This window comes from Corylus avellana, chromosome 3 (genome assembly GCF_965113065.1).
Source record: "Corylus avellana chromosome 3, dhCorAvel1.hap1.2, whole genome shotgun sequence".
In the NCBI taxonomy this organism is placed as follows: Eukaryota; Viridiplantae; Streptophyta; class Magnoliopsida; order Fagales; family Betulaceae; genus Corylus; species Corylus avellana.
This window is the reverse complement of record NC_142492.1, coordinates 23,495,945-23,516,973: the sequence shown is the minus strand read 5'-3', so window position 1 is coordinate 23,516,973 and position 21,029 is coordinate 23,495,945. Positions and strand designations below refer to the sequence as shown.

The 21,029-nt window shown below is 40.3% G+C and overlaps 1 protein-coding gene across 1 annotated transcript in view; it reads left to right on the top strand.

Annotated features, from left to right (window-relative positions):
- The window catches only part of THO2, a 52,628-nt gene that overhangs the window by 19,089 nt on the left and 12,510 nt on the right, over positions 1–21,029 (top strand). The window contains exons 13-21 of the mRNA XM_059586431.2: positions 2,984–3,064; positions 3,322–3,532; positions 3,634–3,876; positions 4,084–4,164; positions 4,255–4,374; positions 4,470–4,529; positions 12,162–12,289; positions 19,296–19,392; positions 19,484–19,612. Coding sequence (XP_059442414.2) covers positions 2,984–3,064; positions 3,322–3,532; positions 3,634–3,876; positions 4,084–4,164; positions 4,255–4,374; positions 4,470–4,529; positions 12,162–12,289; positions 19,296–19,392; positions 19,484–19,612 — 1,150 coding nt within the window. The remainder of the gene's footprint in view (positions 1–2,983; positions 3,065–3,321; positions 3,533–3,633; positions 3,877–4,083; positions 4,165–4,254; positions 4,375–4,469; positions 4,530–12,161; positions 12,290–19,295; positions 19,393–19,483; positions 19,613–21,029) is intronic.

The following is a 21,029-nucleotide window of genomic DNA, read 5'->3' as shown; positions in this document are numbered from 1 at the left end:
AGATTTTTGAGCTCCCTCATCCCCTTAACCTTAGGAGCGGAAGCTTCAACCACGGACTCCCTCTTTTCAATGACGAAAAAAACGTCCCAAAGTTTTTTGTCTTCATCTCCCCAAGACAACCCCACAACGGGAGCAAGATTCATCGCATCAAGCCCCCTATCGGACTTCCCTTCCACCGAAGAATCAACCACAACCTCGGCAAGCAGGTCCTTGTTCTTATGCAGCTGCTTTGCGACTTTTTCCTTCACCCTCCGGGTATACCACAATTGGGACGTGGATATAGAGGAATAAATGGGAGTACCACTCTCTGTCATGCGAGGAAAAAGACGGCTAAGACTCCTACCCATCTCAGCCGCCCCATCGGGAAGGGAAGTAGTCGAGAGAGAATTGCAGACCTGAGACGAGAGCAAGGAGGTAGCAGCAGGGGAATGAAGACTCAGCTCAGCCATCCCAAAGGTAGGCGAGACAGTAGAGCCTACTTGAACCTCCACCGGCATAGAGGGAATCGGAATAGGGTCCTTTCCCTTAGAAGACAAGGAAGAATCCTTCAACACCACCGGAGAGGGAGAGACAGCTCTCGGACCAAAGAACCCACGACGAATCAAACCTTTCGCCAGAGAAGAAGGACGAACAACCTGTTCCTCCCCCCCTGAAAAAGGAAGCTCCCTATCCCTGCAAAGATTGCTCGCCGGAGAGTCCACCTCCCAAGGAACAGAGAAGGCCTCTTTGAGAATAGAAAGACGTGCCGAATCAGAAAGCTCCGAAGACACAGTCGCACTTAGGCAGGCTTCAGGCACCGAAGAAAAGGAAACCTCCCAGTCCCTGCGCAACGGGCTCGCCGGTAAATCCTCCGCAGAATGGAAAGAAACAGCCCCCTGAGAGGACCCGTCACTGGCAGACCCAACAATCTCGCCCAAAACTCGCACCGGAGAGAGAGAAAACTCCGCCGGGGAAGACCCATCGCCGGATTCCAAACCGGTAACCTGCAAACTCAAAGAAGACCTAGCCATCGGCTCCAAAACCTCTTCAAAGACCAGAGGAATCCCCGGAGAAGGCACCAAGAGCGACGCACACGCAGAAACAGACTCCAAAGGTAAAGAAATCGAGACCAAATTTTGATTCGAGCCTAGCTCCGAACCCGGAACCGAGTTTTGGATTGGATCCGAGTAATCCGGATCCAGGTATTGAACCGGATCCAAATTTAGACCCAATCCCACTTTAGAGACCGACCCGGAAACGCAACCCAAAACAGAATTGGTTAGGCCCAAAAAACGAACCCTTTTACTCCTGCGATTGGGCTTCGAGACAACCCCAGCACGGACCCTGTCCAACTTGCGTTGGATTTGCCCTAGAAGCCTCAACAACCCACTAATACCGATCTTACCCTTCTTCTTCTTCCTCGAGCTCACTGACCCAGCTGCCTCTGCCAGAGGAGAAGGCAAGCTCTCCAACGCAGAGCAATCCACGGCCAAACGCAACCCCATACCGTCATACTCCGATTCCAAACAAGACGACCCCGGAAGCAAATCGAGAGACCTCGGGTACTCAACTTCTCTCGCCTCGACGCCCGAAGAAGATCGAAGGACATCCACGAAAGACCTCTCGGAATCGACCCCCAAAGAAGGAACATCCATGAGAAACCCCGCGAAGATGGAACCCCAAGCTCCACCATACCAGCCAACTTGAACTGGGCCGCCAACAGTTGCTGAAGCTCTCCTGCAAAACGCCGCCAGCCCCTCCCAAAGCGTCCCTCTGGAAGCCAAATGACTCCCTTACGACCACCCTTAGCCAACACCGACACCTCCAAGAACCTTTCGGCCTTATTACCTCCCTCGTGGACCATCGTGGCCTTATCACCCTCACAGTAAGATTTGGCGATTTCTTCCTTCACCTGAGCCTGAATTGCTACTTCCACCGTTTCCACCAACCACGACGAACACTAAATGCTCGCGAAAATATACCCCACGAATCCTTTTCTCCTTTCCTCCAGACGAAGGTTAGGACACCCAACCTTTGCCAAAAGGCAGAAGGTTTTAGCTTCAAAAGAGAAGCTGCGTTCCATAACAAGCGCGCCGAACCCTAACGCGCAGCACCAGCCGCGCCACTGCTCGTAGAAATTCAATTTTCAAAAATTCAATAAATTTGGGAGTTGAGTAGCACCCCTAAAGAGAACAATATTGGGATCTTGCAAATGTTTCATGATTGCAACGTAACAAGCAAAATTGATGCAGTGAAAACATTTTTCGATGAACAATATGAGAATTTTGACAACATCTTGAGATATCACAAACTTAGCTAGATTCCTTCTAAAAGGAAATTGTTTGAAGTGAAGTTTTACTATCATATGTTATGTACTCCAGTAAGTTCTCCTTTACCTTGGAAGAGTATTTGGAAAGTAAAGGTTCCAACATATTCTATCCACACCACTGATCTCTACAAAGCCGCCTTCTCCGTAGCTTAACGTCATAACCATTTTCCTAGTGTTGTACTTGGTTTGCAAAAGCAGTGAAAATTGCGTATATAATATATACTCATTCTTCTCTGAACTGTACCTTTGATTCCTTTATCTCAAAATTTTAATATTTTACAAGTACTTATCCTTGAGTAATGAGTAACATTAGAAGGGGCTACATCAATTCCAAAAGGTTAAGAAGTTATAAACATATTGATGTAACCATGGTTAAGAAGTTATAAGCATATTGATGTAACCATTTTTCTTTCTTTATTTTTCATATAAAGGTGGTTAATTGATGTTCCCTTTTTTTTTTTGCTTAATGTATCTAATAACGCACATTGAGATGAGGTGGTACAATCCTTGTTGTTTTACACTTCTGGGTTTAGTATGTTTGAACCAAACTTTCTTTTTTACCCCTCTTGTGTGTAAAAGTTACCAAACTTCTCTTTTTTTGTTCTTTTTTGGATGAATAAACTTCTATTTATTTATGTTTTAATGTTTATCTATAAGATGAGCTATTTTTGCCAGGTACCATGCGCATATACTATTTGATCGTCTCTCACCACTCAATCCAGTGGAACACATTCAAATCTGTAACAGTTTGTTTAGGTAAATTTAATATATAGATTTTTTGAATCATTTTTGTTGTTCACTCCTGGTTCTGTTCTCGTGTGTTCCTGGACATGCGTGCTAAAAAGAACATGCAAGTTTCACAAAGTTGGTTGCTTTGTTACTTTTTCAAGTGCAATTTTAAATTCAATTTAATTACTCAGGAGCATTAATAGTTTTACTCTGGCCATAATTGGCTTTCAGTGGTAGCCCATCTACATTTGCGTCATTAATAAATTTGTGATGTATGTATTCAGGCTTATCGAAAAATCGATCTCTTCTGCCTATGGCACTGTACGTCAAGCAAATTTGCAAAGCTTTGGGCCTTCTTCAGGAGCCAGCATCAGTATCATGGATACAGCAAATTCATCAGTTCATGGGTCTTTTGTTGATCTTCCCAGTGAGCTATTTCAGATGCTAGCTTGTGCTGGACCTTATCTTTACCTTGATACTTTATTGCTTCAGAAGGTGCATTGTTTCATTCTGATATTCTGATAATAGTATTATTCATATTTTTTTCTTACTTTTGAGCTCATAATGATTAGCTGGTCATGGTTTTTCTTGAGTAGGTATGCAGAGTATTAAGAGGCTACTACTTGTCTGCATTAGAGCTTGTAGGTAATGGTGATGAAGCATTGAATCCTGAATCTATTCTTGGTGGGAATCGACTTCCACGTCTGCACCTGAAGGAAGCTAGGTCAAGGATAGAGGAAGCCTTAGGAACATGTTTACTTCCTTCTTTGCAGTTGATACCTGCAAATCCTGCAGTTGGTCAGGAGATCTGGGAAGTTATGAGTCTCCTTCCATACGAGGTTGGCATTATTTCAGTGCTATTTGATTCTACATTTGAGAAAGTTTTAGGTGTGTTCTTGTTCGTTTTTCCCTTTCTAGTTAGGTGATCCTATTGTATACTCCTCGTGTACTTTGAGGTGCCTTACACTTTTAATAAAACTGGTTATTACTTATATAAAAAAAAAGGTGTGGTAGAGAATTTTGCTTGATGAATCTCGTCTTCTTAGGTGCGTTATCGTTTATATGGTGAATGGGAAAAAGATGATGAGCGGATTCCTATGGTTTTGGCTGCACGGCAAACAGCCAAGGTATACTTATTTATTCGGTTGAGTTCATCTTGTGTCTTGCAAAGCTTGGTGCGTTACAAGTGTCATTTGCTATTCTATGTTGCTTTACAGTTGGACACTCGAAGAATTTTGAAAAGACTTGCAAAGGAAAATCTAAAGCAGTTGGGTCGGATGGTTGCAAAACTAGCTCATGCCAATCCAATGACTGTACTTCGAACAATAGTTCACCAGGTATTGTTTAATTGGGAGTATCCTCTTTTAATTTCTTGCTGCTCTGTATTTTATAACATAAGAAAAGTTAATGGTCTAAAAACTTTGATGTGCAGATTGAGGCATACAGGGATATGATCACCCCTGTAGTAGATGCATTCAAGTATTTAACACAGGTACGAATTTTTTTTGGGCATTGTACGCCGGGATTTTTCTTTCTTCATGTTCTTCTCTTATTCCTCACGTTTACTCTTAAAATTTTGTTCATGTAGTAGAAGTTGGTCTCTACCAATTGTTAAGTGATGAGTATATATCTATTCTTCTTCTTCACCTTCCCCCCTGCCCCCTTCTCTTCGCCACCTTTCTATGTAAAAAATTGTTGTTTGCATGACTTTCTGACTATTGAATTGACATCTTTAGCACAACAAATTTAGTCAGCACAATGACCTGATCAGAATTATGTTGATCAGAGCCATCTATCATGATTTTAGGTTCTTGATGCAACTAAAATTGATGAGCTTATCTGGGAGGTGAAAAGGGAAGGTACCAAAGTGCTAATCTAAGTGTAGTTCTGGTTTTAGATTGAGAAAATTCCAGACTTGTTATTTCTTTTTATTTCTATCTTAAAGAAAATATCATGAATGTCTTTCATGAGTTTCATGCTGCTTCTTATTCCCAAGAAAGGTGAGGCTATGGATATTAAGGACTTCGGTTATATTAGTCTTGTGGGTGTCATCTATAAAATCATTTCTAGTCCTAGCGAACAGGCTGACAACAGTATTGGAAAATTTTATTTCCAGGTCTTAGAATGCTTTCATTAGGGGAGACAAATTTCAGATTCACTCCTTATTGCTAATGAATGCCTTTATAGTCGAATCAAATTCGGGGATCCTGGTGTGTTTTGTAAATTGGACGTAGAAAAAGTTTGTGATCCTGGTAATTGGGGTTGTATCTATTGAGGAGATGTGGTTTTAGGGAGAAATGCGCGATTGGATAACTTATTGTATTTTCACGGTGCGTTTCTCCGTTTTGATTAATTGAGCTTCTTCCTGCTTCTTTAATAGCTCTCGTGGCCGGAGACTAAGGGATCTTTTATCCCTTCTGCTGTTTGTTGTTGTCATGGAGGCTTTGAGTAGAATGTTGTTTGCCACTATGGATAGGGGGTTCTTAGCAGGTTTTTCAAGTGGTTGAGAAATAATGACTAGCTCCTTGTGTCTCATCTCTTATTTGCAGATGATACTTTGATCTTTGTGAGGCAAATCTAGATCATCTCCGTCATCTGCGTTGTCTCTTCTTATGGTTTGAAGTCGTCATGAGGCGAAAGAGTAACTTAACTAAATCAAAGTTAGTCCCTATTGGCGTTGTGGAAGATGTTGGTGGTTTGGCTCATATCTTTGGTTGTAGGGTGTCCTTTCTTCCTCTGAAGTAGTTGAGTCTTCTATTGGGGTGCTTTGTATAAGGCCAAATTGATATGGGATGGTATTACTGAAAAGATGGAACATCGTTTGACTGGTGAGAAGAAGCCTTATTTGATTTTGGGTAGTAGGTTGATACCGATTAAAAGCACTATTTCTAATTTGCCTACTATTATGTCCCTTTTCCTCATCCTTGTTGGCGTTGATAATTAAGTTGAGAAACTTCGGCAGGATTTTTTGTGGGGTTGAGTTGGTGATCAATTTAATTCCATCTAATCAGTTGGTCTAAGATTTGTACTATAATTTTATCTGGTGGTTAGGGGGTTAGAAACTTGATTCAATTTAACCAAGCTCTCTTGGGGAAATGGCTATGGTGTTTTGCCACGGAGAGGGAGGCCTTGTGGAGACCGATGGTGGAAGTTAACCATGGTAGCATGTGGGAAGGGTGGGGTTTCAATGAGGCTGTTGGGTCCTTTAGGGTTGGGGGGTGGAAAAACATTAGGAGGGGGTGGGGGAATTTCTCTAGATTTGTCAGATATGAGGTTGGAGATGGGTTTAAGATAAGGTTTTGACATGATTTGTGGTGTGGGGACCAGCCCTTGAAGGCATCTATTTTGGAGTTATTTAGTATTATAAGGAGGCTTTGGTGGTGGCCAACAGATGGCGGCACCTCGGGGTTGTGGTCTAACGGTGGAGTAGGTCATCGGGGCAGAGCGGCAGTGCTGGGATGCTGGCTGCGAGGGTGCTGTGAGCCATGGAGTATAGTGGTGGACCTGTGTAGTGGCGTGTTTTGAATTTCTTGCATTTTTTTTTTTTTTTTTTATATGTAAGTAACTGATATTATTAAAAGCGTGTGGCGCCCTAAAGTACACTGGAAGTATATAAATAGGATCACCTAACTAGAAGGGGAAAAGCGTACAAAGAAATCATCATAGCTAATCGAAACCGGAAAAACATATGCTACAGTCCAGAGATAGAGAGTATGGAAACAATAGGCTAAAGTGTCCTCGAAAGACCTCTCCACATCCTCGAAACACCTATTATTTCTCTCTTTCCATATACACCAAAAAAAGCAAATAGGCACCATCTTCCAGACTGCATCACTCCTCCCCCCCCACCTCCTGCAAACCACCAACAGGCTAGCAACTCGAAAACCCGACTAGGCATCACCCATGATAACCCAAAACGGCCAAAAAAGGCACTCCACAAAGCAGACGCCACCTCACAATGAAGAAGAAGATGATCCACCGTCTCCTCACTCTTCTTGCACATCCAACATCTGTTCACCACAATCACATTTCGCTTTCTGAGATTATCTAAGGTTAGAATTTTCCCCCAAGCTGCCGACCACACAAAAAACGCTGCCCTTGGGGGAGCCTGTGTCCGCCACACTCTCTTCCAAGGAAACCTCCTCCCTTCCGAACATGCCAAGGAGAAAAAGAGAGATTTGACCTTGAAAGTATCTCTTTTGGAGGAGTTCCACCATAATTTATCTTCCGACCCTCTTCTTACTCTAGTAGAATGTAACACCTGAAAGAAGGAGGCAAAGGCCTCCACCTCCCAATCATGAGCCTCTCTCGAAAAACTCACATTCCACTGAATGGACTCACCTAACATCTCCACGTTATCCACAACTGAGGCATCCTTCACACATGCAATACTAAAAAGGATCGGGAAGGCTATCTTGAGAGCTGAATCTCCACACCACCAATCATGCCAAAAGCTAATCCTAGTCCCATCCCCCACTTCAAATCTCGTAAAGCCTTTGAAAGTTTCCCACCCTTTCCTAATATTCTTCCATAACCCCACCCCACACGTCCCTCCAGGCTCAACAGAACACCACCCTCCCCATAAACTTCCATACTTCGCATCTACCACAACTCTCCACCAAGCATCTCTTTCCGATTGGGTGGGATTTCTTTTGCTTTTTTGTTTGATTTGGAATGGTGGATACCTGATGGGTGTGTGGGCAGCGAAATAAGGGGAGAGAAGCATGAAAGCCCCAAAGGAGGGGGAGAAACGTGAAACAAAAGGAGGGGGGGGGGGGGGGGTGGTAATTGACAAACCATCAATCTCAATTTTCATTCATCATAAGCTGTCAATTACATCAGAAAATTATGTTTTTTTTTTTTATAATTAATGTGAATATTATTGAAAAAGCGTAGAGGGTTGCAACCCTAGTGCAAATATATATACAAGAGAACCCCTACGGAATATTTTTTTTTTTGATAAGTAAAGAAATATTATCAAGGCGCAAAGGGGCGCAACCCTAGTACACAGGGAGTATACAAGAGAGCGACTAAGAGGAAGAAAAAGAAGAAGAGAACATAAAAAGGAAATCAGGGAAGCTAATCACTAAGGGCGCTAGCCATCCAGCGGTCCAAGTGAAAAGGGTATACAAGAAAAAGTGTAGAAGATCCTCAATATTTCTAGACGAATCCTCGAAACATCTAGCATTTCTCTCGATCCAGATGCACCACATAAGGCACAGAGGAACCATCTTCCACACAATAGCGCTACGGGACTTGCCACCCGCCCACCAGGAAGCATACAAACCCCTGACGCTCCCAGGCATCACCCAACACAAACCGAACCGCGAGAAAACAGCATTCCACAAGGTACTCGCAACCCCACAATGAAGAAAGAGATGGTCAACTGACTCCCCATCCGATTCACACATGCAACAACGGTTAATCACAATAATACCTCTCTTCCGAACATTATCCAGGGTTAGAGTCTTCCCGAGCGCGGCCGTCCACGCAAAAAAAGCCACTCAAACCCCTACGGAATATACAAAGAGCACGTATTCAAGAACTCTTCTATAGTCGGGACATCAATACGGTGGTGAGCCAACGGCCACAAGTATAGCATAGAGATCATATTCTTCCTCACCCCATCCACCGAACACTCCTTATCCACAAAAGTTCGTGCATTCCTCTCCCGCCATATACACCAAGTGACGCACAAAGGAACGGACCATCCTCCAAATAACTTTAGTGAGATCCCTACCCTCCACCTGATTCCAGCAAGCAAGCAAGTCGAGGAACCTTTGCAGCATAACCTACTCAATACCAAACAAAGTAAAGATATAGTGCCATAGCCGAGTGGCCACTTCACAATGGATCAATAAAATGATCTAGGATTCCCCATTCTTCTTACACATACAACACCATTCCACTATCACAATACTCCTCTTTCGCAAATTGTCATGTGTTAGGATTTTGCCGAGAGCTGTAGTCCACCCAAAAAATGCCACTCGCGGCGGCACCTTAGAGTGCCAAATACTCTTCCATGAAAACACCTCATAAGCTGGAATGGACAAGGCCTTATAGAACGACTTCACCTCAAACATACTTTTTTTAGATGGGGACCAACGAATCCGATCTACATTACCATGAGAAATCTTACAAGAGTACAGCAGTTCAAAGAAAGATGATATCACATCCAACTCCCAATCCTGGACGGATCGCACAAAGATGACATTCCACTCAACAACCCCATTCCTCCACATAAAATTATCCCTCACCCACGCTTATTTGTACCTTGCAATACTAAACAGGGAAAGGAAAGCATACTTCAACGGCTGATTATCACACTACGTATCATGCCAGAAGAGAACTTTCGATCCTAGCCCCACCTCAAACCTCACACCTTTTGAAAAGTATCCCATCCTCGTCTAATATGCTTCCACAAACCCACACCATAAGGCCCCAACACCTCCTTCGAACACCACCCACCATCCTGATCTTTATACTTGGCTTTTATTATCTTATACCAAAGCGCCTCGCTCTCTGTCGCATATCCCCATAGCCATTTCCCCAAAAGACCTTGGTTGAACTTATACACATTTCGAAAGCCAAGACCATCGGCCCTTAAAGGACGGCAAATTTGGTTCCAGTTAACAAGATGCAGTTTTTGTTCATCTCCCATTCCTCCCCATAGAAAATCTCTTTGAATCTTCTCAATCCTATTGGCCACACTCATAGGAACCGGAAACAAGGATAAGTAATAAGTTGGAAGATTAGACAACGTACTCTTTATAAGGGTTAACCAACCTCCCTTTGATAGGTACAATTTCTTCCAACTTGCCAACCGACGTTCCATCTGCTCCGTCACACCATTTCACATAGATGTAGGCTTGTATGTAGCCCCTAATGGCAAACCCAAATACTTCATGGGCAAAGCCGCAACACTACTTCCAAGAATATCAGCCAAAGTCCCAATGTTTCCCACTTCTCCTATAGCGACCATTTCTGATTTACCAAGATTAACTTTCAGCCCCGAAACAGCCTCAAAGCTTAAAAGGATAAGGTGCACATAACGGATTTGCTCAGGATATGCTTCACAGAAAATCAAAGTATCATCAGCACATAAAGAATGAGAAACCACCAAATCTGAAAAGACCTTTTCTCCCACAGATAAACCTGATAATAAACCTTGCTCTACTGTCGCATAACTTGCCTAACATATTAAATTATGTTTTGATATGCTAAGAGACTAAACCCGAACCCTAACCTGAACTGTAGGGCAATGCCCACTTATTAACTTGCCTAACATAATTTTATTCGAGTGCTTGACATAACTTAAGACACCGACAATTTCCTTTTATTGAATGACAAAAATAAAAGATTGATAAAAAGTAAATAAAACATAAACTAATACACCAAATTGAAACCTAAATAAAAATTAAAATTCTTGCTATAGGCTGTGTGACTAAACATATAATTTTATATTGCTACATTAAACAGCTTTGATCTCTCTGACGGGGTAGGTGTATAGGCATAACCATCATGGTGTAAAATAAAGAGAACATCTATGAAACTGTTTGCCTGTATGGTATACTTTTGGTATATAGGGAAGCAGTGCTGCTTTGGTACAAGTATTTCTCTTGTCAATGTGATTTACCATTCTCTGTTATACACTTTTTTTTTTTAATAAGTAATGATGATATAAAAAAAGAGCGCAAAGGAGCGCAACCTACATACATGGGAAGTATAAACAGAGAGTGCCTAGGAGGGAGAGAAATGAAAAAGAAAATTAGAGAAACTAATCACTAAAGGAGCTACCCAAGCGGCCGTCCAAGAGTAAAGAGTAAAGACGAAAAAATGAGTCAATTCCTTTATGGTCCTAGTGGAATTTTCAAAACATCTAACATTTCTTTTATTCCAAATACACCACATAAGACACAGAGGGATCATCTTCCACACAACCGCGCTTCGAGATCGTCCTCCCGACCACCAGCTAGCAAACAAGGCCCTCACCCGGCAAGGCATGACCCAATGCAACCCAAACCGCTGAAAAATCGTGTGCCAAAGAGCATTTGCGAGCTCACAGTGGAGAAGAAGATGATCGACTGACTCTTCGGTCTTCTTGCACATACAACACCACTCCACTACCACTATGTTCCTCTTACGCAGCGTATCATGAGTCAAAATTTTGCCTAGGGCCGCAGTCCACCAAAAAACAGCCACTTGTTGAGGCGCCTGAGTATGCCATATGCTCTTCCAAGGAAACTCCTCTTGATTAGAAATGGACAAGGCCTTATAGAACGACTTAACCTCGAACTTGCCCTTCTTGGACGAAGACCAGCAAATACGATCTACACTGCCTAGGGAAACCTTGCAAGAATACAATCGATCAAAAAAAGGAGAAACCAAATCCATCTCCCAATCTTGGACCGATCGTTCGAAAATGACATTCCACTCAACAACCCCATTTTTCCCAATAAAATTATCCTTCACCCAAACTTCTTTGTGTCTGGCGATACTGAATAAAGACGGGAAAGCTTGCTTCAAAGAATTGTCCCCACACCAAATATCATGCCAGAATCGAACTTTCGAACCTGCCCCCTCAAGCCGAATACCTTTGGTAAAGAAATTCCAGCCTTTACGAATATGCTTCCATAGACCCACACCATGAGAGCCCGAAACCTCCTTCGTGCACCACCCACCTTCTTGGTATACACTGTTATACACTTTCTACATAAAGATGAATTTGGCTACACATGTGAACTCCCTACTCATTAGACTTAATTACCGAAGCCTTTATATTATAATTGGCATTTCCCTGGTAATTCGTTTTGCTGCTATGAGTTCATTTAAGCATATTATAATTCTCTACTATGAAGTTTCTCATCTTACAATTTCTTGAGCATGGTCTTTACAGTACTTGAAATAGATATTTTGAACTTCCACATTTTTCTTTTCCCATAAGAATTTTTTTTTTTCAACTTACTAACACTTCTTCTCTTACTATTTAGGACTCTTTAATACACTGCCTGTGTACAAATATCCCCCCTTTATTTATCATTAAATATTAACTTACAAGAAAAAGAGGGCTACCTTTCCCAGTATTTTGTATTGATCGTGGATAAATGCTTACTTTTCTGCACAGCTCGAGTATGATGTTTTGGAATATGTTGTGATCGAGCGTTTAGCACAAGGTGGGCGTGATAAGCTAAAAGAGGACGGCCTAAATTTGTCAGATTGGCTTCAGTCGTTGGCTTCATTTTGGGGTCACTTGTATGTATCAATCTTTCTCTTTTCCTCCTCTAATGTATATATTTTTTATTTTTAATTTCTGCCAGTCTCATTTGTTTTCTGTATAATGTTTTATTGATGCTAAGTTTTAGTACTTCATACGCGGTTAAGATGTCTTGGTCTAAAAGTTTAATTTCTTTGTTTTCCACACAGTGCCAACCCATCTGAGCATGTCTGGGTTGTGCGTGTATGTGTTTTTTTTTTTTTCTTCTTCTTTTCCACATTGTACTGATTTTCAAGTATTTTTGGCCATTTGTTTGCGAGTTTTGATATGACATGTATTGTAATTGAACATTTGACCATACTATAGATTTCAAGACATATCCTGGGGATGCTTTACTTAAGTTTCCGGGTGGCAGATTAAACTCCCAAAAGCAGGATGACTGGAGCTGGGATAATGTGACATTGCAAAAATATTCTGTGGCCCTTGCTTGTGAACAGGCAGGCATACTCTGGGAACTGTATGAGATATATGGTAACAGAGGTTTGATGACAGATGGTCGGAATGTGAAAGAGAGGGCAAGGTTGATCAGGATTACACTGCAAACTTTGATTGGTTTTCAGTTTTTGTATACTGGAAACTGCGAAGTGAGAAAGGCACTTTTGTTGGATTGCTTAAATGAGATTTAAAGATGTATCAGCACCACCAGGTGGGATGGAATATTTAATTTGAATCAAAAGTAAGTTATCTGTGGGGGTTGTAGCCCTTGATCCTTCTTGCACAACATTAGAAGGTTGGTGTCATTTACAATGATTGCTAGCTTGTCAATATATGAAGGAAAGAAGTTGGTCTGTCTGTTTGTGTTCATACTTAAATGGTGTTCTGGGGTGTATACGTAGTAATTTCAACAATTTTGCAGAAGTGTGAAATTGATTGTTGAAAGAGTAGATGGAGTTGAATTTCTCAAAGTACTAAGCGCTTTTTGTGACTGAAAGAATGATTGCCTTGTGAAGAACATGGTTCTAGGTGGAGTCTGAAGATAAGATGCATTTGGTTCTCTGTATCACTGATTTTAGTCAAAATCCTCTTCCGTCTTGGGCTCCTTCCTGTTAGTGATTGCTTGCTTCCTCTCATGATGTTGAAAGATTCCTGACAAGTAGCGATTTGGTTTGACAAGCTGTTCTCCGTAATATTTTTCCATAGATGAGTCAAACGTGCTGGGACTTTTCTTCGATAAAAGTGAACCTGTATAAGAGGTGGCACCATCAACTGAACACTTTGATTTGATTGTAGCTTCATTAGCTGTTTCTCAAGGTGGTTCTATCTCGTAGTTCAGGATGTCATCAGTTCTTCATGATTGCGTAGTCCTTTCACTCTGCATACTTCTGCCTTTTGATCAAAAGAGACCTACAAAATTACTTCTTAATGTGTGAGACATAGATTCTAGAAAGTGCAACTGATCTACTGAAGTAAATCTCAATGTCCATGGAGGCACCAATCAGAAGTCTGCAGGCTGCATTGTTCTTATAGAGCTTCATCTGTCAAAGCTCTCAAGGATTTTGGGGCTGTTGTACATTGACCAGGATCTTTTTTCTTTTGGTCAGAGTTGAAGAAATTCTCTTTCCTTTTTCACCCTTTCCTTTGGGGGAAAGGGGGTAGGAATTCATGTTCTGTAAATAGTCACGCTGAGAATTGAAAAAAATGACTGATATTAATTATATGGCCAACAAAGAAGCAGCTTGGTTCAAATCTCAATTGTATGTTTCATTATGACCTTTTTTTTTTTTTTTTTTTAAGGGAATCTTTTGAGGATTTTTTTTTTTTTTTTTTTGAGTTTTTGTTTAAATAATGTTCTGTCTGTATTTGTAAACGATGTCCTAATCATGAATATTTTTAAGAGGTGGTTGATGCTTGCACTTTTAAGGGTCAACAAGGGGCTGGAAAAGTAGTTTTTAGGTACAAATTGGAGGCTTTAACACTCTTGGGAGAGGGTTCATTATATATATCAACTGTATTCACCATATGCTAATCCGTTATAAAGGCCCCTTGTTGCAGACTTGGACTTCTATTGTGCTATTGATGTGATGTTAAGGGGTATTCTGAACCACCATTCGCACTTATTGGACTGTTACAATTCAAGATTTGTTACACATTGGAAGTATTAGTTTTACTTTCATTTGGATTTATACTTTCAATAACTGTGCATAGAAACTCCAAATCTTTCTGAAAAGATGATTTCTTTTATGGTGCTTCAAATAAATCTAGGTGGGTTGCCATGTCTTTTGCGTATGCTGCTCTTGTAGGAGGGTAAGTTATTTAATACTGGATTTACTTGAAGTGTTTTGAATTTAGGAAGATGGGGACTATAATTGGAAATCAGATTCCTGGCAATTTTCTCAATGTGTGGAGTTTGGAGCTAGTGCTGGGTGGTGACTGCCAAGCTAGTTTTATTGCTGCTTTCTGTCTTTTCGGCAGTACTTCAATTTGTTGCACTAAATTTTGATGGAGTTTCACCTCGTTTTGGTTTACCTTGGAGAAACACTGAATTGATAAGTAACTTTGATTCGTAGAAAAACATGGTTTTGGGATGGTTGTTGTAATGGTTATTGTCATCCATATTTTCTCCCTAGCCTTATTCCTACATTGTCATGCTGGATCATTCCAGTATATTTAAGGTGGCTTATTTCTTTCATTTTTTAGTGAACATGCTAGAATGCAAGAAATAGATTTGAAGAAAGTAGCATAACCTGTATCTTTTTAAAATCTCATCCTGAATAAGTATCCACTCTTTTTATACATATTAAGTTTGATATATTATAAATCAGTGTTGAAATGACATTAGGTGATTCTCATTGATAATAGTTATACGAATCGGTAGTATTCAATAATTTAAGATATCAGTGGCTTGAAGAATTTCTTGATTAAAAAACATTTCAAGTTTTCACTGATAAGAAAAATTAAATCTTCATTTCTGTAATTATATTGTCACATCATGATCATGTTTCTTAGTTGTTTAATTTTCCATTGCTCGGGTCAGATATAAATTCTTAGTTATCTTGTCTTTCTTTACTAGATCTTATTGAGTCTGTTTTGTGTTCTTTCTTGAATGCACATGGTCCTAATATGGTTTTGTAATTGGAGTGGTAGTTTCCGATGATGAATGTTTAACTAATGTATAAATTATTTATATTGGTCATAACTTTGTGCTATGCTTCATGCATCTCCATTGCTTTTGCGTCGTCTCAGCCTTTAAAAATCTTGAACATGTTAGTCAACTGGAATATGCCATTTCATCAATACACTTTTATGTCTACACTTGGAACCAAACTATTTTCCTTTTGTGTTTGTCTCTCCCCCCTCCCCCTCTCTGTTCCATGTAGATCCACACAAGCATAGTACTTGCAATGCGAGGCTGATATTTCGTACCACTTTAATGTGCTTACAAGAGATAGATAGTCCCCTTACAGGGAAAAGGATATTGTTCAACAAAGAAAGCCTTATCACTTTGCTTTTGTCTTTCTTGCGGATGGAGTTAGAAATCAATATTATTTAGGAACTGAATCTCTCTGTGAGGACTTATAAATAAATTAAAAAAAAAAAATCTCTGTGAGGAACTTTTGTTCCATAATAACTAAAGTCCCTCTGAATCGGAATAATTTCTGTAGATTCTTCTAAATGTATAATGTGTACTGGAACTATCGGGAGAAAGGTTTGGCTGATTTCATGAATGGACAGAACTTGGAAGTTATACCTTTTTTGTTTTCATTTTTGTTTTTGTTTTTGTTTTTGTTTTTTTTATTCCTTCGTTCTTTTATTTTCTTGTTGAATATGAGTCCCCAAAATGTAAATAAGTTTTTTTCTGTTTGGTCATTGATACATTAAACATGATTATGTTGAAAGAAGCAAAAACCTGTGCAATTTTGGTTCATCTCTTTTCAAAACAAGTTACGTACTTTTTTGACACAAAATGAATCTTATCTAGGCCAACATTTCGTAAACCCTAATCCTGCACCGGTTTGATTACCTAGCCACTATTCTTAACCTCAAAGAAGTGGTGTTTCCTTTTTTTTATATGGATGCACTGATACTTGCTTTAGCAAAGGATTTCATAGGTTTTAGGGTTTAATATAAGTAAACCCTATAAGTAAAAGGGGGGGTTTCAACAACGAGCCTAAGTTCCACTTGGTCAATTGGAATGAGGTTTGTTCTCCGATTGCTGAGGGTGGTTTGGGGATTCGGAGTTTGCGTCTTTTTAATCAAGCTCTTTTGGGGAAATGGTTATGGAGATTTGCAAATGAGGAAGAAGCTTGGTGGCAAAGTATGGGGTGGATTGGGGTGGTTGGCGTTCTAAAGTTCCTCGTGGAATGCATGGGGTGGGTTTATGGAAACACATTTGTGAGGGTTGGAGGTCGTTTCAGTGCCACTTTAGATTTGACCCTAGTTTGGGGGAGAAAGTCAAATTTTGGGAGGACACTTGGTGTGGCGAGATGCCCCTCAAGGAAGCTTTTCCCAGCCTTTTCAATATAGCTAGCAATAAGGATGCTTCCATTGCTGATATTCAGGAATGTTTAAATGGTATGGTTCACTGGAATGTTACCTTTACCTATAGAATTCATGATTGGGAGGAGATGGTCTTAGCCTCTCTTCTCGCTCTTGTATTCGTCCTCGATTCGTGGGGAAGGGGAGGATCGGATGTGGTGGACCCCTTCAAGAAAAGGGAAGTTTGAGGTTCGCTCTTTTTATAGGATGCTTGTCTCAAAAGAGTCCAACCACTTCCCTTGGAAAAGTATTTGGCGCACCAAGGCTCCTTCGAGAGTGGCGTTTTTTGCTTGGTCGGCCGCTCTTGGGAAATCTCTCACATTGGATAATGTTCGGAAGAGAGGTATTGTGGTGATTAATTGATGTTGTATGTGTGAATCGGATGGGGAGTCTGTGGATCATCTCTTTCTTCATTGTGGGGTTGTGCGCAAGTTGTGGGAGGTTATTTTCTCTCGCTTCAACTTGTGTTGGGTTATGCGTAGAAGTGTCAAGGATATGTTTGCCAGTTGGTGGTCGGGTGGGAGAACCAGTAGTGCCGTGGTGTGGAAGATGGTCCCCCTTTGTCTTTTATGGTGCCTTTGGAAGGAGAGAAATGCGAGGTGCTTCGAGGATTTGTCGAGGAACCTTGAGGACCTTGTTCATTTCTTTTTGTATACGCTCTTCACTTGGACTGCAAGCTGGCTTGCTCCTTTAGTGATTAATTTTCATGATTTCCTCATGTTCTCTTCTTCTTTCTCCTAGCTTAGTCGTTCTCTTGTATACTCCCTGTGTATTTGTGTTGCGCCCCTCTGCGCTCTTTCATGCATTATTACTTTTAAAAAAATATATATATAAGTAAAATTCTTAAATTGGATATTTTAAGCTATCTTGTGCTAGGTACTTCTCACATGGGAGAGTTATACTCTCGTGGCAGTGGATTCCTTTGGCTTTTTTTAATATGCCACTTATGATTTCAAGAAAGGAATTACTAGATTGAAAGTCACTGAAGTTGTTGATTAGTTCAAATTTTTTATTTCTAATTTAGATGGTGTATTGTCCATTTACTTGTGGAGTTTGCTTATAAGTGTTGAAGTACTGCAATCACTTATGTTGTTAAATTGAGACTAAAATGCTTGAATAGGTTGAAAGGAAAATATTAGACGTGAATTTTATTGATCTCGTTGTGTTGTCCTTTCTGTACTTGACAGACATTATTCATTTAAAAAACAGACAAGAAGGTGGTCTCCTTCTTGGATAAAGTTGATAAATGATAGTAGGCCACTGGTTGCTAGTAGTAGCTAAAGATATGCCATTATAATTTGAAAGAATAAAAGCCTTGAAGATTATGGAATTTTTTCTGATACACACACGCACATGCACATTATATTTTTCACTTAGCTGTAAAAGCAGACCTTTAGGAATTATGTAAAATAAATCCAAAGTGAAAAAATGAGTGGAGAACTACAAAATTGGTGGGTGTGATGGAGCAATAGATCTCACCCTCTTTTAAATTGTCCCATTGTGTTCCTTCTTTTTGCACAAAGAGCCATCATGCCCAAGTTTGCTATGTTGAGTGCAACTAGAGTTCTTACACTGCTTCTGGTGGGGCATGCTACTCACTGCTATCAGTGACTGAATGATTTAACGATGCATTTTCCATTTCTTGTTTCGTTTATTTAGCATAGTTTGCACTTCCATTCACCTTAGCTGAAAATGGTTCTTAGGGAAATTAGAAACCAACTTCAACTTACTATTAAGTGACCACCTCGCCTAGGTAGACTATTATTTAATATCTTGAAGTAACTTATCCAGTTAGAGTCTACTATGCTTCCTTAGTAGACTTTCTTTATCTATTGGCTGTCTATGTGAACCCCAAGGGGTTGGCTCAAGTCGTAAGAGCCTTGGTCTTTGTGGTAGTCCATGAGGTCTAAGGTTCAAGTCCCCTTGGTTGCAAACAATTCCTTGGGGCTAGGCCGCCCGTGAAGCTAGAGTATTACCCGATCTGTGTAGCGGGGGCGCTTTCTAGGGGTCCAAATTTTACCTAATAGGGGTAGGTACACGAAGTGGCCCTGCCTTGGAGGGGTTCCTCGTTATCAAAAAAAGAAAATGTACTCTGTGGGTGTGTTTTTTGTTGTTGTTGCACATATTTGTTTCAATTTTGCAGTCCAAGCTTTCTGCTGGTGATATATTGGAAGAGCTATTATTAACCTAGGTGCTAGCTTTTTCTGTATATGGTATCTCAATTATTATATTTTACGTATTATTAAGGATGCTTTATGCGGTGAATGATAATAGTTTCCTCTATTGTTTCATCTGACATTGGGAAAGTTCGGGTATTTATTGATGATTTGACGGAGATGCCATATTCTTTTCTTTCTTTTTCATGTGGATTCATACTTGCTAATCGTTGTCATTATTCTGTGTGTGGATAGTTGTTTGTCAAACATGCGCTTTTAACTTTCGAGATTGCATAGAACCTTCCATGGTTACCTTTTTGACTTTTCACTAATTCACTATCATTGTTTATAGGTGTAAGAAGTACCCATCAATGGAATTGAGGGGTCTTTTCCAGTATCTTGTGAACCAGTTAAAAAAGGGGCAGGGAATTGAGCTTGTTCTCTTGCAGGTATTTTTGAGGTCTGAAAGTTGCATCATTTATGATACGTAATTGTTACCAAGCCTTATAATGATTGATTGGAGTTTTATGATTATATCAGGAGCTTATTCAACAAATGGCAAATGTCCAGTACACAGAGAACCTGACTGAGGAACAGCTGGATGCCATGGCAGGTGGTGAGACTCTCCGGTATCAGGCAACTTCTTTTGGAGTAACACGAAATAACAAGGTACTTTTTTTTTTTTTTTTTTTGGGTGGACGCTGATTTAATTCATCGTTCCTAATATGGCGTCTTATGCTTGTGATGCAATTAAAGTTGATGAGAAGTTTTAGCAATAAAATGGGGAGCCACTAAGGGGCTGATTTGCTCTATATCTATTTTAGATTTAGAGTTTATTATGTTTGAGTTGGGGATATATTCAGAATTTCTGCACTCTTAGAATTTTCTTGCTAAATGGGTCATTTTCCATGATTTTATTGCTTGTTTGTGATGATCCAGGTTGTGTGTGTTGGAATAAGAAAGGGGTCCAATAAAGTGGGCTTTTATTTTTCAATTTTAAGTGACTTGGAGCCCGAGTTCTTTATGTTAGGGTTATGTGAGGTGTGACAGAGATGCAGCAGTTTTCGAGAAAGAAAGGTGAATTTGATTATTTTTTCTTATAAAAAAAGTTTGGATCCCCATAGCTCTTGAAGTCAGATGAATTAGAATTTGCTGGAGAGTGATATAGTTAAATTTCTACGCTTCGAATTGGATCTTAACTAACTGATCTGAAACCTATCTGCTTCCTCTTTCTAAGGAATCCTATGATATAATTTTTGAATCTTAGAATCAAAGAATCCCAGATAGTACTTGGTGGCTTGATGTATCAATATGTGCCAAACCTAGTAGCATTATTTTTGGTGAAGTATTAACCTTCTATAAATGTAAGAGAATATTTTCCTCGTGTATTTAGAGATTTAAAAATTGAACAATGAAGGCTTATCCCTAAGGGTGTATTCTGACTCCATCGGAGTTGGAAACACCATTTCCACTTTTTGCTTCTGCCTGAGTTGAATGCTAGAGGATTTCTGCCCCACCTCTGCCTCCGAAATGTCAGACGGGGAGTCAGGCGGAATTATTGGAGGTACTTTGTCTTCGAAGGCCAATGAAGTTTTGTCTTCTTCTTAGACAAATATTCGAAGATAGAATTTCGTCTTTACTTTCTCGTCTCATTCTATCTGAATACAATGCCTTGAAGAATGAGGCAAAGATATCTAATTCCCAATCATGAGCCACTCTAGTAAAGCTCACGTTCCACTGATTGGAACTGCCATAAAACTCCAAGTGAAACCACAACAAAGCTATTCTTCGCACAAGTAATACCAAATAAATCTGGAAAGGCTGCCTTAAGGACCACATCCCTAGATTCAGTTCTTATTGCAAACGAATGTGTGGATAGTCGCATGAAGCAAGGGGTGCCAGGTGTTATTTGTAAATTGGACCTGGAAAAGGCGTACGATCATGTAAATTGGGACTTTATTTTGTACTTGCTGCATAGGTGTGGTTTTGGGGAGAGGTGGAAGGCTTGGATAGAGTGGTGTATTACTTCGGTAAGATTTTCCATTTTAGTGAATGGCTCTCCGGAAGGGTTCTTTAGCAGTTCGAG